Below are 25,999 nucleotides of genomic sequence, written 5' to 3' on the forward strand. Positions count from 1 at the left end.
CTACCGGGACTGCGCAGGTCCGGGACTGCGGCAGAGCTTCCAGTCCTCCGCTAGGACTCGCGCTCCGCTGGGGCCCACGCAGTCCCGCCCCGCCCCCACCTGCTCCCGCAAGCGCAGCTGCTCGCCTCGGATGTAGCGCTGTCGCGCTAGGTACACGAACTGGCACTGCGCTCGGTTTGCACCTTCCGCAAGCGCTGCTGCCGCACCAGCTGGTTCGTCCAGCCCTAGGGACAACGGCGTTCAGGGCAGCTGGCAAGCAGAGGAGGCTGGAGGGGTCAGCAGAGAAGGGGGCAGGTCGTAGGGTGGACTCTGGGTGGGGCTAATGGAGAGGGCAGGGCCAGAGGGGTGAGGCCCGTGGGAGGGCGGGGCCATTAGGTCAGGAGTAGGGAGAATGGAGCCTGGGGGAGGGGCAGCGGGAGAGGGTGTGGCTTCTATGGGGCGTGGCCTCCGGGAGGGGAGGGGCCGGAACTGCTCACCAAATTTGCGGATGAGGTCCCCCAGAAAGTCAAACACAATGATGGTGCCCTTGCGTCTGATGCCCACGCTGGGGTCAAACCAGGCGACCTCTTAATAAATTCAAGGAGTGAAGCCCTGGTCCCATCCTTACCAGAAGGCCTGGTCCACAGGTCCAGTCTCCTATTGCTCCCTGCAGTCCCACCCCTGGTAGCACCTGCAATGCACCACTATGAGCCCAGCGCCTGGCAGGGTTCACCTCATCCAGGTCAAGTCCTGAAAGTGCTTCGTTGTGCGCGGTGGCTCCTCCTGGGTAGGGCAGGTCTGGTTTGGAGAATGTGAGTGGCAGCTCCCAGGTAGGGCCACCGGGGTGAGAGTGTTCTGTTAGGACCCCTCGGTGGGAGGGGCAAAGGGGGTGAGCTGGGAGAAGGTGGAGGGGCTGGGGACAGGCCAAGGCCAAGCAGGAGGGGAGGAAGGAAAGGAAAATGGGGGTGGAACAGAAAGGGAAGGAAAGAAGGAGGTGGCTGGGCAGGAGTGGGGACAGGGAGTTTTGTTTAGGCAGAGCCACCCTCCTGCCTGAGGAATTCGCAGGACGCTCCCACAAAGAGGTGGTTGGTCAGATCAGAGCCCTGTGCTGCTGGGAAGGGGGAAGGATCTGTGCCTGGGGCAGGAATAGGCACCAGTGGCACCCAGAGAAGAGAGCTGCTGACAGGAGCCAGGCAGAGACCTGGGAGGCAGATGTGAGCATGAGCCACCTGGAGCCAGGGCCAGGCCCTGGAGCTGGGGTGGAGACGAGTCCTCTGTGAGCAGATCCCAGTCTGTGAACCAGGTTCAGGTGAACAGAAGCCACCAAAACCAGTGGGGATAGACGAAGTCAGGTTTCTCAGCTCAGGACCTCCTCTCCCTCAGCATGGACCTGGGGCACCCTGGCCCTCTGACCTACAGCCACACATTCCACTGCCCACCAGACTCACCTGGTCTGGCCGCCCCACTTGTAGCTTCTGTGCATAGTAGCCCTGTGGCACACACATAGATGGCCTTACTCTTGGTGGCCCCGAAGCTCTGGCCAGTACCAGAAACACTTGTTCTGAAGGATGTCAGCCTGTGACGCCTTGCCTGGCAAGCACACGCACACAGGTGCGGTCATGGGCTCTTCTTCCTCCCTCCGCCCCAGTGCCCCACAGCTTTTTGTCCCGGAGGAGGAGCTGCTTCCTTGACCAGTTAAGAGGGAAGCCTGGACCTCACAGTACAGGTAGGACTCCGGGCTCCTACCCACCCCTGCTCCACCTGTCTGATGGTCATGACAGGGACATGTGTGTTCTCTTGGCACATCGTGCCCCGAAGGCAGCTGACGTGGTCTGCAGGGAGCCCTGTGTAGCAATGTCCACTTTGCCCACTCCCAAGTCTGACTTCTCCTCTGGGTCACTCTGAAAGAGGGTGAATGTCAAAATTAAAGCTGAGAGGACAGATCTAAGTTTATGCAAGTGTGCAAAAGAGCCTAGGTGGTTCATGGTTCCTCACACTTAAGGCCAGGGGAGGGCTGAGGAGTCACACTCAGTCCAGCTTGCTCTGAAGACCCTGCTGGCTGGCTTTCAACCCTGCCAGGGTCCACACTTTGCTCTCCACCCCTTGGACCTGGCTCTCTGGGACCTCCCAGCGTGGTCTCTGGTGCCCAAGATGGAGCCCGGATGACTTGGGGGGCAGACACAGGTCAGGGTCTCCTGTGCGATCCAGACAGGCCTTGAGGGCAGGATGTCATGCACACCTACCTGCTCCCTCACATACCCACCTGATGCAGTTAGCCTTGACGGAGTCGGCTCCAGGCATGCTGGTGTCCACGTCATGCGGGGTGACATGGGTGGTATCAACTGGGAAGGTAAAGAGGCCATTCGGGTCTCCTGGAGAGGTGGGAAGCTCCACCACCCTGTCTCCTTGCCCACTGACCTGTGGTGAGCAGAGGTGGGGAGGTCTGGGGCCTTGTGTGTAAGAGGGAGCCAAATCTGGTGGTGGGCGCTCCCTGCCTCCCCCAGGACCCCTGCCAGGTGGTCTCCACGTGCCCATGACAGTGAAGCACTTGATCACGGGGAAGGACGTTCTTGCAGAGGTTATCAGGCTTGGCCTCTGTGCCTTCTTCCAGGGTTATAGGAGCCAGCTTTCCTGCTGTTGCAACACCTGGGAGAGTGGAGGCTTCAGCTGTGGCCCTGTCCCTCTGCAGAGCCCTCAATGCCACCACCCCGCCCCAGCCCTGGAGGATGGAGTCAGAGGTAGGCAGCAGGAAGGGAGCACCTCAGACTCCTCCCAGAGACCCTGCTTGTCTTCCCACGGGCATCTGCAGCCTGGGTGAGCTTCTGCACGCGGCTCTCGGCACTGATTCCTGTGGCCTTGCGGGGCTTCCAGGCAGAGCCCCCAGCACCCTTCACCAAGGTGGCCACCACGCCCTGACCAGGCCCAGGACCCTCATTCTGGAGAGGACACTGGGGCCATCTGCCAGGGGCCTTGCCTATTCCTCCCTTCTCTTGGTCCTTCAGATTCCCAGGGCAGGCCTGCAGGAAGTCTTACCCCTGGCCTTTTTCGTGGAGGGGTCAGTGTGGCATTCCTTGGGCCCCGGGGCTCCTGCAGCAGCCTACCTGCTGGAGCTGCATGACGGCCCCGACTTCTCCACCCAGGGGTTGGAGAAGCCTTCCTGTCGGGTCCCACCAGTTCTCTCAGGATGTAGAACTGCTCCCTACGTCCCGCCACACTTCCCATCTGTTTGTGGGGTGGCAGTGAGGGGCCTGGCTGTGAAGCCCGCCCTTCCCAGAGTCGCAGCCCTCTCATGCCGCCTACCGCTTGGACGCAGACCATCATGTAGGTGATGCGGGGCTGCGGTCGGTGCCCGGTGCCTCCTCTGGCTCCTGAGTCAGTGCTGTGAGCACAAACTCCCCAGGGTTGCTCTGATTCTCCTGTACCAGGAAGCTGCCCGGATGCCCTTCTCCATCAGCAGCTTCTCAGCCTCCTTGCCAGACAGGTGCCTGTGGTACCACCTGGCCCAGGGTGAAGCACAGATGTGGTTGGAGGCCCTAGCCTGGGAGAGACTCGTGTGAAGCTGACACTTCAGAAACAGATATGGAGACAGAGACAGACAAGCATCAGACCTCTGGCCCAACCCTCTGACCCTCTCTCCCCCAGCAGTGCTAAAAGACAAGACAGCTGTGTTGAGCAGGGTGCGGGGTGGCCACCAGGTGGCAGCCTGGTCCTCAGCAACAAGAAGCAGAGTGGCCTCCCAGACCAGCCCACCGGGTCCCTGGCACAACCAGCTTCCTGTAGTGGGGAAACAGATTGCAGGAGCTGGCTCACCCCAGTCACTAGCCAGGAGGGTAGTGGTGGCATCAGGGCCCAGTCCCCTGCTCTCTCACCCCTGCACCTGTGCTTTGGATTTGGGGGACACGGGCCTCATAGCACACGGGGGCAGGGCTGCCAACACTCTCAGTTTGGCGGCCGCTGCACTTGGGTGACTGAAGAGTAGGTGAGAGGTGGTTCCCAGCAGACTCACACACTTGCATACACATACAGGTGCCATTAGCCCAGGCTCATCACTCTGACATGGGGTCCAGGCAGCCCAGTGGGCCCTGCTGTGATCGTGAAGCAGCCACCCACACTGGCCCGTGCAATGCTCCACCAGCTCAGCCAGCGTGGCAAACTTCCTCCGCCCATACAGGTCACAGTTGTCACCCATGTTCTGGATCGTGATGTGGGTCCCTCCTTGCGCCACCTGGAGGGCAGGTTCAAGGGCAGCTATGGGAAGGGAGCCTGGCTCCCACCATCCCCCGCCTCCCATCTTCACTCAGCCTCCAGGACAGTCTCTGGGCTTTTTCTGCCAGAAATAGATGGGTCCAGGACCCTCCCCACTGCAGCTCTTGTCCAGTCAGTGTGGGCACTCCTCCCACCCCCTGCCCAGGACTAGGCTTTGGGACCCCAGGCCCAAGTTCCTTAACCTGGAGGCCAAGGCTGGGGCAGCCCACCACCAGTGGTCCTGCCCAGGAGCTCAACAATCAGGCTCAGTCCCCTACCCCCCCCCAATGTGCTCAAGTCAGTGTCCCAGGTGCCACCTTACAGTTGGGGAGCTCTGGGGAGTGAGCCTGCTGCCTCAGGAGAGAACCTAGGCAGATCTGAAGCCTGTTAGCGCCCCAGCGGCCACTTCTCCTCACAGACTGATGCCTCCTCGTCCAGGCAGACATGGGTCCAGCTGTCTACTCTGCTGTCACAACTCCTCCCTTGCCTCTCCTCCCACACAATTCCCAGGAGCTGGCCCCCAGACGGCAGGCAGTGGGACCAGCTTTCCCTCACTCCCTGAGCCACCCCAACAGAGTCCTGCCCAGGGGCATAGCAGCTGCCCCACAGCACCCAGTTTCCCTCAGCTACTGGCCACTACCCTCTGGGAGCATCCTCAGGTGTTCAGAACCCTGCCGGGCCAGGCCCACCCTCCGCAGACAGCGTGGAGCCTCCTGGGCTGCTCTTGCTGGGCCTGCCTGGGAAGCTCCCCTGGGGCCCTGGGACAGAAGCAGCATCTCTGCCTCCACCCCACTGGCGTTGGGGTGAAGCCACCTGGTATGGGGACAGTACATTGGAGACTGCAGACCAGTCCTGCCCCAGCCCCTGCATCATCTCTGCAGCTAACACCCACAGTTGCCAAGTGGGCCTCCCCTGCTCAAAGCTTTCGATGGGCCATGATGAGGAAGGAGGCGGGGGCCAGGTGGGTGAGGGAGACCCTTCCAGCGCATCCAGAGGACAGCCATCAGAAGCACCCTTCTACATGACCCAGCTTCTCAGGGTGGAGCTGGGTCCTGCCACAAGCATGAGCCCTTGTTCAGACCCCCTAGAGCCACCCCACTGGCCCCTTGATCTTGGAAGACTTCAGCTTCCTGGCTGCAGGAAGGAAGGCTTTGCCCAGCTCTGGGGTGGCTGCCCTGGCTGACAGAGGCCAGCAGCTGCTGTGCCCTTCTGGCTTGTGCACTTGCTGTTCAGCCCCCATCACAGGCACCACACTGAGTAGCCTGCTGAATGTCTCCTACTCAAAAATTAAGTTCCATAAGTGCCACTCTGTGTGCTGCCATATTCCAGGGCTGAAAACAGTGCCTGGGACCAGAAAATAATCACATTTGAATCAAGAAGTGAATGACCTGGGCTGGGGATATGGCTCAAGCGGTAGCGCGCTCACCTGGCATGCGCCAGGTGCTGGGTTCGATCCTCAACACCACATAAAAATAAAATAAAGATATTGTGTCCACCTAAACAACTAAAAAATAAATATTTGAAAAAAATAAGTGAATTACCATCAACATTCATAGCAGCACCACTCACAATAGGTAAATTATGACATTGACCCAGATGCCTGTCAATAGATAATGGATTAAGAAATTGTGGGCTGGGATTGTGGCTCAGCAGTAGAGTGCTCACCTAGCATGTGCGAGGCCCTGGGTTCAATCCTCAGCACCACATAAAAATAAATAAATAAAGGTATTGTGCCCAACTACAACTAAAAAATAAATATTAAAAAAAGGAAATGTGATATGTGATACACACATACACACAATGGAGTTCTACTCAACCATAAAAAAAGAATACAGGGCTGGGGATGTGACTTAAGTGGTAGCGTGCGCGCCTGGCATGCGTGCGGCCCGGGTTCAATTCTCAGCACCACGTACAAACAAAGATGTTGTGTCCGCCGATAACTAAAAAATAAATATTAAAAAATTCTCTCTCCTCTCTCACTCTCTTTAAAAAAAAAGAATACAATTATGGCATTTGCCAGTAAATCCATGGAAATGGAGAATATTACACAAAGTGAAATTGGCAAAACTCAGAAACCCAAAGGTCAAATGTTTTCTCTCCTTTGTGAAAGCTACAGTAAAATAAAGGAGAGGGGGAGGGAAGGAGAGGATAACATAAAGAACCAAATACAAATCAATGAAAGTGAAGGAAGTCCAGCAGAGCAGAGGAGGGAGAGGGCAGGGAGGACAGGAGGAAAAGGGGGCAACTGGAGACGAATTCCGTGCGTCTAGGAGTTGGTTGATATAAACCCAACTACCATGTGTAACCTTAAAGCTCCACTAAAAGAAGAAGTGAATGATTAAGAATGGCAGGCGGTAGATGGCAGGGGCTGTCAGTGGATGGGTGGATGGGTGGATGGGTGGATGGGTGGATGGGTGGGTGGAAGCCCAGCAGCTGGCAGGAGCCATTGAGAAAGCCAGAGGCCACGAGTTCACTGACTACAGGGCACAGCAGGACAGAGGCAAGTGCTGGTAGGGAGGAGCAGCAGGCCCCGACATGGCAGGCCTCTGCCCCCTCCCAACAGGATTCCTGTCAGGGCCTTGCTGCCGTCCACTGAAAATGAGCCTCCAAGTAAGTGCAGGCAGGGAGGCTCTTCTGCAGACCCTGTGTCCCTCCAGATGTCCTTGGGCTTGCCTCCCGCTCCCCAACCCCACTGAGACCTCCTTCCAGGCTGCTCCCCACCTCTGGCCCCAGGTCCTGCTCTTCCTCAGGAGTCCATGCTTGTCTCCCACCTCTGGGGCCTGGCCATGGTGCTTGGCTCCTCATGTGGGGTCCCACTGAGTCCACCTGCCATTCACCTCCAGCCCTAGCCCTGCATGGATCTGCAAGCTCATAGACACCTCAGCATCTCCATTTGTAAAGAGAGCAGCATCTTTCGCAATATTTGCAGGATTTGTCTCCCGTTCTCCATCTTCCCTCTCAGCAAAGCAAGCCACTGTGCACCCACTGCCTGGGCCTCAACCCCAGCAATGATCCATCAGCACTCTCTGGTCACACCTTTGCAACATGCCCAGAGTCACTCCCTTCTCTCCCCGCCCACCCCTGGCCCCATGGCAGATGGCTGTGTTCTCAGAACTTCCAGTTGGACCTGCCTACTGCTGGTCATCGGCCTTTCGGCTGTTGGGAAGCACCAAGAGTCCTGCAAAGCAGTCCCCCTGCCAGCAGGTGTGCCCCATGGATACAGGCATCCACACTGCCTGAGAGGCCCACCCCAATGCCATTGTGCCTCCATGACTGCCCCTCTGTACGTCACTGGAGCTTGTGGCAGGTGTGAGGAACAAGTGTCCCCTGTACACCTCAGTGTTGACCTGCCACCCTGTGGATTCTGCCCAGGCGTGAACCCTCGGCAGCTCTGTTCTGAACCTGATGGCTCCCCAGAGCATACACTTCAGTTCAGAGGGACCAAGAGCTCAAGGGGCTGCTCCAGGGTGGTCCAGCAGTACACTCTGGTGCCACCTTCCTGTGGGGAAGAAGGGGTTTCTGGGCATAGTTTGGGCTTGGTGCCTGAGCTCCCTCCCACGCTGGCAGACCTTGGGCAATTCCCACTAAGGGGGCCAGTGGGTTGGAACCAAGGAGGGCTTTCTGCAGGAGGAGATACTATATGGTGACCCCTGGGGCCAGTCTAGGACAGCAGGCAAGGCCACAGGAAAAAGGCAGGCAAAGGTTCCATGTCCCTGCATAGTACTGACACTGCAGAGGAAGAGGGACGGAACCCAGAGGTGCCTTCCTGCCCCTACCTGGGCTGCCCACTATGCTGACCCATATCCTGAACCCAGGTGCTGTCCAACAGCCCCAGATGGGCGATACAGAGCTGGGGGCAAGGGCAGTGCCAAGGTCCAGCTTCAAAGTCACAGGGGTGAAGGGCCCCTGTTTGTCCTTTTGGAGACTCTAAATCATACTTTTAATCCCCTGTCCTCCCACCAGGCTGCCAAGAGTCTATCAGGTAGAAACCTCCAATGGGGGGCTCCCTAGCTGCAGTGGCTCCTACCAGTCTGAGGCAGGGTCTGATGGTGGAGTGGGGTACCCAGTAGGCCAGTGTGCATCTGCATCTGGCCGAGGCTGGTAGGAAGAGGGAGGGAAGAAGGGAGGCCACAGGTGCCCATTTCAGAGCCCTGCTGCCCTTGATGCTGCTCAGGGGCTAGCCAGCTCCATGGTATGGCGGTGGCTTAAATCTAACCTGGCGACACCAGGCCTCCTGAGGGGACCCGGGGGCAGAGCATACTGGGCCTAGGCTACTCAGGAACCCAGGGACAGTCAAGGACACCCAAGAGGACAGCCTGAACCCATACTGGCCATGGTGGGCCCAGATCCCCTCACAGCCTTGGCCTTGATGTCCCTTGTAGATATGGACCCAGGGACATTACCCCACAAATATGGGTCAGGGGACACACCACAGCTCATCAATACACCTGCACACACCCAGAGCAGGAACTTCGGTTCAAAGGGATTAAGCACACATGGGTGCAGACATGCCTGTCTGTGGTGGTGGGAAAATATTCCAGGCCAGACTCCAGGGATGGGGGTCAGTTCCCCAGAGCACCTGGAGGTCTTTATCCCAGCCCTTCCCTGGCCCCAGCTATTCCTATTCCAGAAAAATCCAACCAGGATCTGTCCCGACTATACAGGACCAAGTGGACCGAGATGTGCTTCCTCTCCAACTCAGGGGGGTACAGTAGGCTTGTCCCCATGGGGTGCAGATCCTCCCAGGCTCTAGCATGGGCACAGAACCAGTCCTGTCCCCATCCTGCCTCGCTATGCTGAGTGGGGGGGGTGAGTGGTGCCTGTTGACCCACAAACCATGGTGAGAGGGCAGGGGGAGGGTGTGGCTCTACAATTTGGTGGGGCCTGCCAGGCCTGATAGGGTTGTGGGCAGGGGCCCAGGACCAGAGGATGAACAGTCATCACAGGTGAGGGAGGGAGGGGGAGCAGGTGAGCAGAGCCCCACCTGGGGCTTTCCCAGACCAACCTGGGTCACACGCACATGACACAGACATGACCCTCTCTGAGAACCAGTCCTGTACTCAAAGGACAAGTAAGAATGAGGTCCAGGGGACCCAGAGGCCACTCCAGCCAGTTTCTGAGATGGATCATACACATGTAGCTCTGTTTCTTGGTATCCAACTGGACATTATACCTTGGAATCACGAGGCTGCTGGCTTGCAAGTTCTGTGATCCAACTCACTTTCACAGTTCCTCAGCCTGTGAGGGCCCGAGACTGTGCCAGGCCTGTCCTGTCTGCATCCCACACCTCACTCTCTACCCAGAGATCCCAGGACCCTGATCTGGGGACGGTTGCTCAGTACCACTGGGGACCTCTCCTGTGAACTCCAGCCTGACCAAGCACCAGAGATGGGCACTGTGGGTGATATGCCAGATGCCAGGGCATAGGGCTATGTGGATCATGTGCTTTTGCTGATCCCTACCCCTGCCCGCCTGCCTTCAGTGCCCTCTAACAGGCTGCATCTCTGGTGGCAAAAGGGAGCAGGAGCAGGGCCTGCCACACTTAAGCAGGAGGAGGTGCCACTGTCCTTCCACAGCCACCCCCCACACCTGGGCTACCTGCAGGGCACCTTCCCTAGGGTGGGGAACAGCTGATCTCCATCCAGGCCAAGCCTCTGCAGTTAGTGAAGAGCCTCCCTCCCACATCTTTGGGGAGGCTAGGTGCAGAACATTGGGCCTGGAGGCCACAGGCTGGAAGCACAGGGAAGTCCTGGGTGGCAAGAATCCCGCGCCCACTGGTGAGAGCTGGTCGGAGCTGCAGCGCATCTCTTGGCATGCACGTATCCGGATGCACGCAGGCTAGGCGCATCTTTGCGAGGTCACGTCAGCACTGGAGCCGCTCTCCGATGCGCCAGCCCCCGAACTCCACAGCTGTGCCCTCTGGCTAACCAGTCCCGCAGAGGCCCCACCCCTGCCAGCTTCATTAAAATGCAAACCCCCGCCCCTGCAACCGCCCCATTGGCCTTGGAGCCCGGGAACTCCGGATAAAGGTGCTAAAGTTTCCCAGGGTATCCGCACTTCAGAGCAAAGGGATGCTCCGGGTTCCGAATGTTAAGGCGTATCACAGCCCCACGGCCCTAGTGGCCTATGGCCTTGCCACTCAGTCTACACGATTACTAAGGGATCAGCCCTAGGCTGGAAGCTGCTCCTTCCAAGAATCTCCTGTGCTCGCTCCGATTAGGGGCGGCCAAGCCAGAGGAGGGTGGAGTAGAACCCCGCTCCCCCACCGCAGCCCCGGAATTCCAGGCAGAGATGGGAGGTGGACACCAGGTCATCCCCTTCCTTGCTGCAGTCTCTTCACTTCCTTGCCACAGGGGCACCCTAGCTGTGGTCAAGCCTGCTTGTGTCCTGGGGTTCACAGCCACTACTCTTCTGGGGTCATGCAGACTTTCAAGAAGGGTCCACTGTGGCCTGGAACCATCTCCCCTGGGGTCTTTGACTTCAGCCTTTGCTCTTGCACCCGATGCACTGTCACCCCAGAGAGCAGGGTCAGTGCTGTCCTGACTTCCTCTCTGACTCACCCAGATCCCAGAAGGGCATGTCACCCTCTCCCTCCCCTGGGCTTCCCTTCTGGGTCCTCACCTTCCCTGTGGTCCTCTCCTCCACCTTGGCTCACCCTGCAGCAGGCCATGTAAATGCTGGAGTCCATGAGGGGCCCGAGCTCCCCAAGCCAGGGGTCCTGGCCAGGTGCTGCCAACCAGGGCCTGTCTCTCCTAGCCTAAATGACCCAAACCCCATCCAGCTGGGCCACAGTTCTCTCCCAAGCACCCTGCGTCCCAGGGCAGGCCTTTTCATGAAGCCTGAATATTTCATGCCTAAAGTCCTCCCCAAGCCCCAACAGCTTCACCCTCAATGGCTTCTCTGACCTGGCCCTGGCCTCTGGCCGTTCCTAGGCTTCCTTTCTGCCCCAAGAACCTCTGTCCAGACTCGGGACACTTACATGTGCCACCCCTGGTGCAGATGTGCCTTGCAATCCCTGTGCTTGGGTAAGGGTTGATATCTTTAGCTGGTCGGGTACTCCCCACCCTCCCTGAAGCCTAAACTAGGGCAGCCCCCACCAGCACCACTGCCTCTTGCAACCCCCAGCACCTGCCTCCCCCAACCCAGCATCTGACTTGCCTGGTGTGCAGCAGCCAACACTCCTTAAGGAACAAGTTAGTGAGGGGGTAGGAAGTGAATACCCGAGGACTCCCTGGGTCCCTGGGTCTGAAGTCGAGGGTCTTTTGGTGGGAGGGGGTGCTCATTAATACAAAATCAAACAGGCGCACTTATTATCTTCAATTAAAGTCATGAGTTTGAGGGAGGGGGTCACCTATGTGACCACACAGCCCCCCTTCATCTCCCTTTCCTTTCTAAGCTCAGACTTCTGCCAGGGATGGGGCTGCGTCTGCAGAAGCTCCTGCATATACAGCACCCTGGTCTGGGCCACCTGTCAGTGTCTCCCAGAAGTGCTAATGGGTGGCCCTGCACACTGGAGCCAGTTCAGCAACTGCCTGCCACCCAACTCACCACACAAGACCCTCTTACACCCACTCGCCCTGGTTCTGGCCTCCACAAGCGTGACTGCCCCCAGGGCAGTCGGCAGGCCCCCTCAGCCCATTGCACATCCTGGAGGGATGAAGGGAGGCTGCTGTGTAAGTGCAGATGGGCATGGGCTTAGTCCACAGCCCTCCCAGAACTCCACCTCACACCCCCAGGCCACCTGGACTAGTCTCTGTGACCCCACCCAGCCCACACCTGGGGGGCCACCTGGATACTGTCTGTGACCCCACCTTGTCCCCACATTGCACAGCACTGTGCTCATCCACACACGGGGCTCCTCACCAAAAAGAGCCTGGAGCCCCAGCTCTCAGTGCAAGGCCACCTAAGGGAGCTGGAAGCCTGTGTCCCCACCATGAAGCCAAGCAGGGCGCCGCCAGGCTGTAGGGCTGGCAGTTGGGGAGGACAGACATGGCCCTTCTTTTAAAGTTTCCAAACTTTATTTCACGGTGCTTGACAAGACACATACTGGAGTTAGTAAGGACACACCAGGGCAGTTTCCTGCAGCCCCCCACCCCCAGCAGAGGATGGACAGGCTGCCAACTCCACCACCGTTGTCTGGTCTTACTCCCAAGAGGACTGGGAAGGGCATCCAGGCGGGGAGTGGGGGGTGGAAGTTGCAGTTTAAGGCATTTCTGACTCTGTGGCCACCTCTGCCACCCCTGCACCTACACTTTGGTCTTGCTCAGACACTGGCTAGACCCCAGTCACTTTCATATAAAGATGATCACTTCTCATACTGACCCTGATGAGGAGGCTTAAATGCTCTGGAGTCAGGACAGGAAAGATAACAGCTCTTCTGCTTTGGGCACCAAATAAAACCAATGGTCCCAGAACATGTTTGGTGGCCAGGCCTGGACATCCATCACTCTAGAGGAGGACACAGGCAACGGAGGTCAACCATATCATGCACAGTGGCCCATTCCCTCTCAGGGGCTGCTCACAGGGCCTGGAGTGTGTGTGTGGGCGCCATGTCCATGGTAGAATATGACATCAATGGTAATGTCATTTCTAAGTCACAGTATTGGCACAGGAGTCCTGGGGTCCAGGCTAGCCTGGGGCAAGGCTACCCACAGCACAAAGGAAGAAACAGCAGCTTAAGTAAGGACCAAGAAAGGTCCCATGGGGGTACTCAGTGGAAGGCCCCTCAAGCCCCTCCTGCCCTGGGACAACAGCCTTCGTCAAATGCAGCAAGGGTGAGGTCGGGAGCAGGGTCTGCCAGTGGACCGGGTACAGGAGGGAAGTGTGGGGGCCGACACACGGGGACACACAGTGCAAAGGGCTGGTGTGGTGCCCTGAGGCCAAGGGGCATGTCCTGAAGCTGCCACACCACCCCTGGGAGCCTCTTGATACCAGTCTGTCTCTGCAGCACAGCTGCCTGGACAGAAGGGAGGACAGGCCAGCAGTCCTTCTGGCCAACACACAGGCAAGAAAATCATATCAAAAAGCAACAGTTTACAAAAATAGAAAATAATTACAGTAGGGTGGGCAGATGGGGGTGCTCCGGTGTCAGTTTAGGAGGCTGGGCAGGGCCGAGCTCTGGCTTGGTGAGGGCATCCTCCAGCAGGTGCAGTGGATGCTGGCCTACCACCACATCCCGGAGGCAACCCACAAAACCTGTTCCATAGGCCTTTGGCAGGGCCTGGCCCACAGGCAGCTTCTGCAGGCCCCCTACAGGACAGACAGCAGGAGATCACACAGCTGTGGCTAGAGGGCAGAGGGCCACCACTGCCCAGGGAACAGGTGGGTAGTAGGCATGCCCACCCATAGGACCCTGTCCTCTGGCCTTGGGCCTGGGGCCAAGATGGGAGAGGACGCAGATGGACAGATGGAGTCTGTCCCTTAGATAAACTGAGGCCCTTGGATGGCCCCTGACCTGACCTCCCTCGAGCACTCACCGAGCCAAAGAGCTCCATCTGTGTCCAGTTGTGTGGCACCCAGTGGGGGAGGAACCGGTCACAGGGGCCTCATTGCCCACCTGAAGGGAACCTTCTCTCTGCTCCCTGAGGGTGCAGGTGGGGCAAGATTATCAGGGGTCCTCCCCACCTCCTCCAGATCAGAGCCCCCTCCCATGCCTTACAGTGCTGCAGGCTGGGCCCACACCAGGTCACCCTGGAGCCCAGGATGGCGGCAGTAACAAGCCTCCTGCCACACTGCTTCTCCTGCATCTTCTTGTCCTTCCTTCCTCTCCTCCCCATGACAGTGACCCTGGGTCAGGCAGTTGGTGACAGGAGTGCCTGGGAAAGTGCAGGCACTGCCTGCTGTTCTCAGGGGGCCCCACTGACCTGTGAGCCCTGACTCGCAACCAGTGGTTGGTGTTGACCCTCACGGTGGAGCGCAGCACCATGGGCTGAGAGCCCAGGTCATAGGCCAGCTGAAGGTGTCCATCCACAATGGCTAGCGCCATGTAGTCTGCACGCTCGGTGGCCTTGCCACTCCACAGCACCAGCCCCTGTGTAGCTTCAGTGCGCAAGCTTAGCTCGAAGTGGTTGGTCTGCAGTGCTTTCTCACTGGAAGGTGAAGGGGTGGGTCAGGCCTCCAGGAAGGCGGCAGGGTGGATGGGGAGGGCAGGAGGACAGAGCCTGGACTTCACAGGCCATGGGGGCTGGTGGCTGGGTGAGGGAAACACCAATGGTGGGCGGAGGAGAGACAGACAGATGGAGGGACTGGCAGAGGTGATCAGAGATCGAGAATGACAGGCAGGCACACCGTGGGGTGACAGCCACTCTGCCCCTCAGGCACTGCCACATGCTCACCTGTTTAGGGCCCCAGAATCCGGAGTTTCGGGGCTTTGAAACAGGAAGAGAGGGAAGCAGTGAGCCAGGGACAGACAGGCCAAGCACAGGCCCAAGTCCCATTTCCAGCACTGGGAAAAGCAAGCATACACCTGGACACGCGTGGCCCTGGGCCCCACTGATGACCCTCCAGAGAGCCATAGAAGTGACATGTGTGCAACACGCGTGTGCAGACACAGCTGGTGGCATGGCCCAAGCTAGTGCAGAGTTCAAGGAATTAGACGTGAATGGCAGATGGAAGCAGAGGGCTCATCTGCCTGGGGGTGGCCCTGATGCCCCAGCACACATGCATGTGCACAGAACATGGACACACAAGCAAAGACACGCTCATACACACGTGAACTCACACACGATCCACACGAACACGCCTTACATCTCTGCACGCACACACAGGCATACACAGGAACACCTTTACTCACACATACAGATATGTCTAAGTGTGTGCACGCACCCACAGGCACAGGCACAGGCACACACTCACGCCGGCCTGGGGTAGGGTGGTGGCTGCAGGGTGGATGAGGCACATGTCCTGGGAGGGGGTACCATTTCCCAGGAAAGAAGCTGAGCCTCACACAGCACTAAAGGCCCTAACCCCCACCTCCATCCAGGAGGGACATTTTGCCCTTCGAGGGGCTCAGGACTGTGCTGTGGCAGGGTCAGGGAAGCACAGATGGGCATGGATGAGGGGAAGGTGCAGGTGGGGGCCGAGGGGCTACTTACACTGGGATCTCATTGGTCAGTTCGCTTGGAAACAAAGAGACAGAGAGGTGAGAAGGAAGGAGGGGGAGGAGGGGTGGACACTGGGGCTTCCCACCTGGTCAGAGCATGGTGTCCTGCCTTGTGTGGTGTGTACAGACAGGACCAGATAGACAGCGGAGGGTGCACCATGTGCTGGTTCCTGGGCGATGCATTACCTCTCGGTCACAGCATTTAGGTACTCGATGTAGGTCCTCCCATCGAAGGTCAGTGCCTCAAGGTCCCCTGCTGACTTCTCAACCAGCCCTGGGAGACAGGCAGGGTGAGGTGGGCTGCAGGTGCAGGTGCAGCCCCGGCCTAGCCACAGGTGCTCACCCTTCTCGCAGTGTAGCCCCGAGAAGCCATGGGGCACAGGCATGTGTAGGTGGCTTCCTTTGGGAGACACAAGGCGCCATGGAGGCAGGGGTGGCCTGAGGCCTGGGTACAAGGGTGGTCTGCAAAGGATGAGACGTCCACCGCCTGCACCACGTGCTCCTGGGCCAACAGCTGGCGGCTTCCCAAGGAGACCTGCAGGGCACAGGGTGAGAGCCTGTGTCTCAGCAGGTGCGCCCTCCCTGCCCTGCAGTCAGCCCGGGGCAGCCCCTCCTCCCCCTCTGTGGAGAGCCCTGGCAGGAGGGCCCCACCCCATGCCTCGCACCAGCTGAATGGCACCGTCGAAGCCAGAGGATGCTGCAGCTGCCCGGGCAAGCTTGCTGAAGTCGGGGGCATCCCCGATGTAGAGTGGTTCCTTCAAATTGAGCATGGTATGCGGCACCTGCAGAAGGCGCTGGATGAGGGTGTGCAGGGCCTACCCACTAGGCAGGGGCAGGTCTGAGTCCCAGACCAGGGTGCCCAACTGCCTGACACCCACACCCCAGCCCCTAGCTAACCAGCAGGCAGCATTAACCACACAGAAATGGTGGACAGGGGCCTTAATGGGGAGGAGCTACTCTAGGGTGGTGTCAGACAATGAGCGGTATGAGCAGCAGACAATACCTTGCGGGATTTCTCACATCCGGAGAGCATGGGGGTGCAGAGTAAGAGCCAGAGAGCAGGGCAGAGAGGAGACAGACCAGGCACAGGACAGATGAGAGAAAAGAGTTTTGTAAGAACTGGCATGGGGGCTGCCAAGCCCCCAGGAGGAGGAGGAGGAGGAGGCGGAGGAGCAGGGCAGGGTGGGGGGACACTTGGGCCCTCCGCACACCTCGGACACTCACCGGGGACTCTCCCAGCACGCGGGGCCCATCACCCACACGCAGGGCACCCTTACGGCCATTTCTCTCCACCAAGACCCTAATCCAAGAGCCCAGGGCTATGGGTTCCTTGCTCCTGTGAGGAAGAGGCTGAGTGAGCAGGCTGTGGGCTCTGCCTAGCCACTGAGTGACAGTGTCAGGAGCCCCAGCCTTACCCCTGTCCAGTCCCAGGCTTCCAGGCCCTCCCCGTGGGCAGCCCAGGACAGAGCCTCCAGCCCTCATGCTTGCCCACCTGATGACTGCTGCCCCTTTGCCCAGGTCATAGCAGAATTCCAGGTGCTGGTCATGCAGTGCCAGTGACACGAAGTCCCCTTTGCCATCTGTCTTTTGCCCATTGTACAGGAGCAAACCACTTGGTCCTCGGGCCAAGAACACCACCTCGAGGGCCATCTTCTCCCTGGGTCACATGGGTCAGGGTGTCTCACTGCCCCTTCCCTACAGGCTGCCTCCCCTCCTCTGCCTCACCTACCCTACTGACCCCAGGTCTCTTTCAAAGGTGTGCAAGCCTCTCAGCTCCAGGTAGGAAAAGCCATGGAAGTCCGCCAGGAAGGGCTGGGCACTACCGTCCATCTCAGACACTGCAGAGGGAGGACAGGGCTCACTCAGGCCGTGTACCCCACTGTCCTGCCTAACTCGACCGAAACCCACAGGACCCGAATCCCAGCTCTTCCTGGACCCGAAGACTGGGCCACAATTCAAACTGAACATTTGACCCTGACTTCTTGTCCCCTCCCAACAGCCTGGTGCCCCTACCTATCTGGCAGAGCGTGCCTCTAAGTCCTGCGGGGCACTCGCACTTGGCCCCGCCCTTGGGTAGCATGCGGCAGGGGGCTGCACCGTGGCAGGGGTTCGGGTGGCAGGGGCTCTTCTCTTCTGCACAGGTTGGGCCTGGAGGGAGATGGAGGTGAGTTCCAAGAAGGCAGGCCCCCTGACACCCGGTTCCTAGCCCTCACCCAGATCCCAGCCTGCCCTCACCAAAGCGGCCAGGTGGACACTGGCAGTGAAACATGTCGTCTCCCAGGGCCTGGCATGGTGCCCCACCATGGCAGGGGCTGGGCAAGCAGGGGTGCTCTCCACACTCTCCCACACCAGAGCTGCGGGACACAACCCCCTGCCAGGGGCCCAGCTCCAGGCGCTGATTGTTGACATCCAGCAGGCGGATGCAGCCCTTCAGGCCCACGCCAACGGAGGTCCGCTCAGGGCCCTGCCACAGGAAGGGGTCAGAGTAAGCTCAGGCAGAGGCCTCCTTCTCGTGGCCAGAGTCACAGGGTTACAGTTAGGGTCAGAAGTCAGAGCTGCTCCATCCCATCACCCTTTAGACAAAGCGGCCAGTCCCACAAAGAGGACCAACCAGAGGGTGGGGCCGAGGTTAAGGGTTAGGACTGGAGGTAAGGGTCAGCCCAGGCCCTCCTCACTCTGGCACCAAAGGTAAGCCACCCAGATGAGATAGGGAAGGGCCAGGAGCCCCAGCTGAGCTCAGGGTCCTAGCCACACCCACACCATTCTTCTGATCCTATTTGCTATCCAATGGAGGTTGCTCTGGTGGAGTCCCAGGCAAGATCAAGGTCAGAGACCCAGTTTGATGCATGCTCCACCCTCTTGCTCACACATCAGCCTGGTCCTCTGGGACTCCGCCCACAAAGAGGTCGGTATCTAGGTTGAGGCCATCTGTGCCACTGGGGCTCTCGCCCAGAACTGGGGTCCCGCCATCCAGACAGTGTGCCTTGGCACCAATGCGGTGATAGTTCTAGGCGGTGCCACCGGCCTAGTTCCACAGGTACTGAACTTGTCAGTATTGCTGGTCCAGAACCTGTGTCAAACCTGGAGACCCAAGCAGGTGCTTAGAGCACTGGCCTGGCTCCATCCACAGTCTGGTCAGGAACCACCCACAAATTCCTCCCTGGAAGGCGCTGGCCCCACCCACTGAGCATTAGCCCTGCCCACCCACCAGACAGTCAGGAGGCCCCACCCTCTCTGCACCTGAGCTGAACGCGCCCACCGAGCAGCAGCGCCAGTGCCAGGAAGTCCTTGTCACGTGGGTTGCCATTGTATAGCAGCAGTCCCTGAGGCTACAGGGATCAGAATTCCAGCGCCAGGCAGGCGCAGCGTGTGATATGCACGGAGGGTGGGGAAGGCCAGAAAGGAGGTATCCCCAAACGCAGGAACAGAGACAGAGGGGTGTAGCACTGCAGGGGATAGGGAGGGTGAGCTGGAAGAGTACCCAGGACCCTGCCCCTACCACCTCCTGCTGGTGGCTTATCTCTGCCCTCCCTCCTTGCCCCCATCAGCCTCCCTGTCCTTCCAGAGAGGTGGACAGAAGCGCCTACCGTCCTCACAGAAGGTGCCTCCCCTGCCTGCCGGGCAGCTGCAGGTGAAGCCCCTGCCAGAGTCCTGGTCCTGGCAGGTCCCCCCATGCAGGCAGGGCTGAGAATCACAGGACCTTGGGTGCTGCTTGGGACTGGGGAGCAAAGGCTGGTGTCCAGCCACATGGCCGGGAGCTGTGGTGGGGGGCCGGTGTGTGTGTTGGGGGGCCGTGGTCCTTCCAATGGGCCTGCTGGTGTGACTGGGATGGACCCGAGGGGTCACGGAGGAAGGTGGTTGGCCCACAGTGGTAGCTCTGGCTGTGGCCACTGCAGCGGTGGCTCCTATGGTGGCTCCCATGAAGAATGCAGGAAACCAGTCTGTGGGGCAGGGAGTGGTCAGGGTCTGCAAAAAGCAGGGGGCGGGGCAGTGGAGGATGGGAACAGACAAGGAGGCCCGGCCTGGTGCTCACCAAAGTCCATGAACCGCACGTGCTCTTGCAGAGGCCTCCTCACCACCAGGGCCCGGGGCCTGGAGGCCTGGATCTGCCGAAGCATGGCCCGGCCCACGTCAGGTGCCCTGAAGGCTGTGGCTGGGGAAGAGGGGGTACTGAGCATGGCCTGGCGCTGTGGGAGAGACTTAGCGCGGGGATCTCACTGGGGTCAAAGTGCACATCCACAGTGGCACGGACTGATCTGCCAGGCCCCAGGTCCCGCAGGTGGACACTCCGGAAGTCCTTTTTGACGTCTGAGTTCCGGAAAAGGTCGTCCAACTGTGGGTAGGGAGTGAGTGAGGATACTGGGCACCGCTCAAAGCACTGAAATCGGTCCCCTTACACTGTGGGGTTCCTGCCCTGGCCCCCTCTGGGTCTGACCTGGGGGGACGCCCCCACTTACAGTGCTCTCGATGCTCCTGGCTGTCTCCCCAAACAGCTCTGACTTGGGGTCGGCCATTTTGGGTGTGTAGAACAGCTCTTGCCCCTCGACCCCCTCCAGCTCCAGCACGCCCTGGTACGCCTTGGTGGCTGTGGGAGAAGGGGCGGTGAGGCCCTGCCTGGTACCGGCCTGGTGCAGGCCCCTGGAGCAAGCCACATAGGGTACAGGGGCAGGTGGATGTTAGTCAGATGGTCATGAGGTTAGTGACCAGGGCTGGCGTCAGTTACCAGGCAGACTCCTCAGAGCAGTTGCCCCAGGCTTGCTTGCAAGGAGAGAGACAGGTTAGGTACACGGTCCTGGGCACGCACAAGTGTTAGGGCTGAGACCACACGTGTGCACATGGGTGCCGGATCCCCAAGATCTCATACACATTTGAGACCAAAGACCATAAAACCTGTACCCACCTGCTGCCAGCGGGTAGGAGCAGCACCCATGGCTGCCCAGGCTGCTCCTCAAGCTCCACCTGCCCTGCCACCCACTCACCAGGACAGTTGGAGCCCTCTGCGTCTAGTGAAGGTGTCTTGCCATCCGAATAGTAGCCCAAAGGTGAGTTGTAGTAGGAGGCTCTCTCAATGGGTGGTCCAGGTGTCACCACACTGCTGTCCATGGAGAGTTCCAGTCCTAGGGATGCGAAGTCTGAGTGCAGCCACAGGTGGGAGCCTCTCTGGGCCGTGCCCCAACAAGCCCCTGCTCACTCCCCAGGCCTGTCCCATGTCCCAGAGCACCTGCTCACTCCCCAGGCCTGTCCCATGTCCCTGAGCCCCTACTCACCTCCCAGGCCTGCCCCACACCCCAGAGCCCTGCTCACCCCAGGCCCACCCACGTCCCCGAGCCCCTGCTCACCCCAGGCCCACCCATGTCCCCGAGCCCCTGCTCACCCCAGGCCCACCCATGTCCCCGAGCCCCTGCTCACCCCCAGAGCCCCCCCACTGGCCTCCTGGTCCCCACTTAGTTCCTCATCGCCACTCCCATCAGTGCTGCCAGATTCTCCAAAGGCAGACGCGGAGAGACTGGTTGCAGTGGAGGTTTCTATGGGGGGCATGGTCAGCGCGGGCCGAGCTATGATCTTGGGGAGGCTGGCTGTGGTCCGAGGTCGTAAGGTGGGTGGAGGGGTGGGCCGGCTCTGGGGGTACTGCTGAGAGCCAGGGGGAGGGCACTGGGTGGAGGCAGCAGAGGCTCACTTGGCAAGTGCCCCGGGGCTGTCGTGGCCCTGGGGGTTGGGTGAGCACCAGGAACAGCAGCCTCTGTAAGGAGAGGGAAGCTGGGGCTGGAGTCGGGGAGGGCAAGGCCCTCCTGTCAGTGCTGGGTGGTGGCTCCCAGACCCTACCCTGGCACGGGCCGAGGCTCTGGGTGAAGATGTCCAAGCCCTGGCGGCAGGCGATGGTCTTCAGTTGGCACTCGCTGCCGTAGGTGATGCCATCTGATCCACAGACCTGAGGCGCAAGGCAAGGGCACTCAGGCGGTTCCCCCACCCACTGCCCTTCACACTCTCCACCCTCACCTTGCTCACCTTGGTGGCACTGGCCTCTGGGCAGGTGAGGGCTGGGCAGATGCAGTGGGCAGAACCTGCCTCTTCCACACAGGAAGCGCCAAACTCACAGTGCATCTCCGCACAGGTCACCAGTGCTGAGGGATCTGGGGTGGACACAGAATCTCCACCAGCTCAGGCTGTCCCTCTGTACAGCAAACCCCAGGCCAGCCCAGATCTTGTCCTCACCTTCCTCACAGCCGGTGGGGCCCAGGGTGTGGCCATCAGGACACTGCCCACACTTGGGACCAGCAACGCCTGGCTTACAGGAGCACAGCCCAGTTATCTGCTCAGTCATCCCGCACAGCGCCCCGGGGGTCACAGCTGCAAGCTGCAGGGAGGGGAGCCTGAGTCTGTACCTAGACAGTCTTCTCCACCTGCTGCAGAGCCTGCCAGGTGCAGTTCAGGCCAGGGTCTGAGCACAGGGATGGGGGTGGACAGGCAGGAGGACTTGACAGGCAGCCAGCCCTGGGGCCCTGTCACTCACGAGTACAGCCGCTCTGGCTGTCAGTGACAATGCCACGGAAGTTCCAGAAACCAGGCTCACATCGGTTGCACTTGAGGCCGCCCACGCCTGGCCGGCAAGAGCACTGGCCTGTGGCTGGGTCACAGGAGCCGTGCGGGTTGCACTGGCAAGTGCCTGCAAGGGAAGGGGAGGGACAGGGTCAGCACAGTCACACAGCTGTGCCAGGCCAGGGGTGAGGGTACTCAGATACTCACTGGGGCAACCGGCCAGGCCCACACCCCGGGCAGCAGTGACATTATCCTGGCAGCATCCGTAGGGGGTCTGGGCACAGTGAGCAGGGGCTGCAGGCAGCAGTGGGGCCAAGGTGAGGCCTGCAGAGAGGGGTGTGGGGTCAGACTTGGGGCAGTGCTTATGCCCACCCCTCTGCCTCAACCTCCTCCACACCACCACTCAGCCTGACATCATGCCCCTCAGGTCTGGAATCTGAGGCTAAGGCCCTGGGTGAGGCCACCATAATCATACAAGGACATGCAAGTGCCACATGTAGGACCCAGCACACAGGAAACATACAGGTCCACATACACACAGAATACCCAAAGTCATGGACACAGCCTTGTGTGTACACAGAGCTATGGACACACAGATAAGTGTAAAGGCAGCACACACACATGAAGACGGACATGCACTCACATTCCTCCAAGCCATGCACATTTATATACAACTGTACAGACACATCTGTGAACGTGCATGAGCATACCGTGAGCACTCGTGTGTGACATGTGGCATTTACAGACCACTGTCAGTTCCTGCACAGAAGAGCAAAAGGGCCCAGAAGGTGCCCTGTGGTTTTCTGCTGTCTTCTGCATAGAAGCCTGGCCTGACCTGCAGTAGGTAGTTGGCATACGCTTGCTTTTATGAGGCAGGATCTCACTGCATCGCTCAGGCTGGGCTCAAACTCACAATCCTCCTGTCCATCCTCCTGAGTGTGGTGCATACTTTGACAGACGGGCTTGTGTCCACAGTGCACGTATCAGTGCTTTATACTCAGAAGAACACACAAGACCACAAGCATACCACAGCACATATGGATGCCCACGTGCCTAAACCAGTGCAGGCATACACCTTTGAATATGCACACACAGAAGTGCAGAGGCTGCTGCACAAGCCTACAAGAATGTGCCCCGGCCGACTCACCACGGCAGGGTCCCTGAGCTGCGACGTACAACTCTCCTTGAGACGGGGAGGAGGTGTCTGTCCACTTGCTCTGAGAACCACAAGGCCAGGCAGTAGCGAGCCACCCCCCCCAGCCACACAAGGGGCAGACCTCGGGCTGTGGGCTCCTGGTGGGCAGGCGCGGCACCTCATCCTGCCAGCAGGTCAGGCTGGAAGACACAAGAAGAGGAGCCAAGAGGGAAGGACTGAGGAGAAGACAGATGCAGAAAGACAGACCAGAGAGATGGACAGAGGATTGACCCACATGGTTACAGGGTCACTGCAGCCCTGGTCCCCATGGGACATGCTGGCCACTTCCCAGCTGCCTCCACCCTCCAATGGCTCCTTGAAATCAACTGAGATCCTGCCTCTGAAGGGGCTGGTGACAGTCATGTCCCAAGAGTGAGGAACCCCGCCGCTGTATCCACTTCCTGCCCACCCAAGCAATCTGTACCCTCAGGCAGAACAGAGACGGATGGGCAGACAGACTAGAGGACCTGCAGCCTGGACTTGCACGGCCAAGTGCAGGCCCATCTCTGACCACCTCCCCACGTATCCAGGCACCCTCTCGCAGCCTCTACCCTCCACACCCTGCACCCTCCCAGGGGACCCACCCTGGCCCAAGACCCTGGAAGGTGGGTGCCAAGGAATGAAGATGGCATGTGATGGTGGGCAAGGACTGATGGCGGGGACCACAGGGTGCTCACCACACGGGCCCTGGTGCCTGGGAGGGATGGCTCACTGCTGCCGGCACTCAGCCTGCTGGCGCCAACAGTCGTTGTCATACGTGTGCCCATCCTGGGCACACACCGGTCTGTAGGCTCCATCACAGGTGACACGGTCGCAGGAGCAGCAGGGTCGGCCACGGCGGGACAGGCAAATGGCACTGAACTGGCAGGTCCCGGAGCACTGGTCTGGGGGTGGGCAAGGAGATCAGAGAGGCCAGAACCACACCAGCACCTCCACAGCAGGGACCCAACGGACACGAAGGCAGGGGACACACTGTGTGCAGGGGAAGCAGCCCACCTCCAGGCTGGCACTGGCCAGAGCGCACTTTCTGGAGGAGCAGACCGCAGATAGCCCCTGAGCAATCGATGCAGTCGTTTGCATAGGTGACCCCATCATCCCCACACACAGGCAAATGCCAGGGAGGGCAGGTCTCTGGGCGCAGGAGCATCTCTGGACGGTGAGTGTGTGGGTTCACACGGCAGACGCGGTTCGTGTCAGCATGGGCTTCCTGGCAGGGGTCTGGGGGTGGACAGGCAGGAGTCAGGGCTATTGCCTGCACGCCCAAGGAGAGGAGCCCCACATGGGGTGGACACTCACCACAGGGGCTGTCGAACTTCCTAAAGATGTTCTCCTGGCGTGCACATGCCTGGCGCAGCAGCTGGCATTCACCGGGGTAGTCCATACCATCACTGTCACACACGGTGCCCTCCGGGGCCCCGCGGCAGGTCGTGGGACACAGGCAGGAGGCGGTCTGCCCATTGGCGGAGGGTGCTCAGGTACTGCCGAAGCTGCAGGTCACATTGGAGCAGGGGTCCCGGGAGCCTGTGGATGGCAGGGTGGGGTCACCCTGGCTGTCTGTCCACCTCCAACACCTGGCCCACCCCCCCGCCCACGCTGGGCACACTCCCTTACCACAGGGTCCGCGGCGGAGCAGGCAGATTCGCCGCTGCAGGCGGCACTGTGCACGCTGCAGCTCGCACTTGTTGCTATAGGTGGAGGCATCTGAGCCGCACACTGGCGCCACGACAGCAGGACAGGCGCTCTTCTTGCACACGCAGGAGGCCTGGCCTGGATCCTCTGCACTGGGCTCACAGACCGCGCCAAAGCCACACAGCATTCCCCTGCAAACTGAGGTCGGCACAGGGAGGGGTTGTTGAAGCCAGGTCCCAGGGCTGGGCACTGCTGAAACCCTCACAGGCACATCCACACCCGGGTGTGCAAGCATGTTCAAGCCCACGCATGGCCACAAGTGTCACGGACACTCTATTGTGCATGTTCACCCAGGGACCTTTCCTCACTGGAGAACACTCTCTATACCCTCTACCACGGGAGAGGGGCCTCCTGTCCCCACAACAGGACAAGCCACCCACTCCCATCCCACCTCAGCAGATTCCCCAACACACAACAGGAGAGGACCCCAGGCCAAGTCTGAAGCAAGCAGTCAGGCCCCACTCTGCCCAAACCCCTCTCCCACATCAGCCCCAGAGTCCATCTGGTTACCCCCACGCAGGCCAGGCTCATCCCAACTCAGGCCGTAAGTTTCTGGGGCCTCATCTGGGAGTGCCTGGGTGTTCCCCATGCCTGACCCGGCCTCTTGCCAGCTCCTAGCCTTCTCCCACAGCCCCTCCCAGGGCAGCTGCTCTGCAGAGCCTCACACAGCTGTTGGCACAGCTGGGCCTGTCATTGGAGTCTGCCATTTCAGCCCTTAGTTCTGCAGACAGCAGGGTGCAGCACACGCCCCATCACCATTAGGTCTCCACTGCGTCCCACCGTGTGGGCACAGGGAAAGGCTGGCCCTCTGTCACAGTGTACAAACGAAGAGAGCACGGGGACACTGAAACCCAGAGTCCTTAGGGATAGCCCCAAGTAGCCACCCTGAGCCCAGCACTGGGACTGGGGATAGGTTGGCTCCTTAGGTCAGTGTACCCATGGGGGAGGTGGGTCCATTAGGGATTGCAGCTGCCTGGATCTAATAAATGTTTAATCTGGCTCAATTATCATTAATAAGTCATGGTGTCAGGGCTCCCATCAACTCCTGCAGGTGGTGGAAATGTAGCAGAAGACCCCTCCCCATCTCCTAGGAGAGGTGCATAGCCCAGGAGCTAGAGCCAGCTGTTGCCATTCCAACAGCCCACCCCAGGCTTCCACCTGCCTGACCCAACCCTGGAAAGCTGAAAACACGGAGGCCGCAGCCTGCCTCTCTGCCCCCACCCATGTTCCCATCCCCCACCTCACTACGCCTC

The 25,999-nt window shown here is 59.7% G+C and overlaps 1 protein-coding gene across 1 annotated transcript; it reads right to left on the minus strand.

The window, feature by feature from the left end:
• Positions 1-24,981, minus strand: LOC143640341 (agrin-like). The gene is given in 48 exon segments (XM_077108179.1): positions 1-224; positions 477-544; positions 1,497-1,569; positions 1,784-1,880; positions 2,239-2,397; positions 2,528-2,625; positions 2,777-2,915; positions 3,013-3,201; positions 3,280-3,358; positions 3,402-3,476; positions 4,092-4,204; positions 4,914-5,037; positions 13,281-13,473; positions 13,701-13,746; positions 13,748-13,805; positions 14,088-14,312; positions 15,512-15,599; positions 15,669-15,698; positions 15,701-15,860; positions 15,991-16,107; positions 16,550-16,661; positions 16,818-16,982; positions 17,064-17,163; positions 17,339-17,473; positions 17,561-17,780; positions 18,195-18,297; positions 18,299-18,406; positions 18,566-18,681; positions 18,683-18,771; positions 18,913-19,266; positions 19,359-19,478; positions 19,544-19,658; positions 19,783-19,910; positions 20,305-20,442; positions 20,725-20,949; positions 20,952-21,065; positions 21,149-21,254; positions 21,332-21,456; positions 21,539-21,642; positions 21,644-21,680; positions 21,837-21,989; positions 22,070-22,186; positions 23,010-23,079; positions 23,140-23,197; positions 23,740-23,941; positions 24,054-24,275; positions 24,354-24,578; positions 24,669-24,981. Coding segments are annotated over 48 exon segments (6,429 nt in total).
• Between the last annotated feature and the right edge of the window lie 1,018 nt (positions 24,982-25,999).

The sequence above is a fragment of the Callospermophilus lateralis genome, unplaced genomic scaffold (assembly GCF_048772815.1).
Source record: "Callospermophilus lateralis isolate mCalLat2 unplaced genomic scaffold, mCalLat2.hap1 Scaffold_183, whole genome shotgun sequence".
NCBI classification, from domain to species: Eukaryota; Metazoa; Chordata; class Mammalia; order Rodentia; family Sciuridae; genus Callospermophilus; species Callospermophilus lateralis.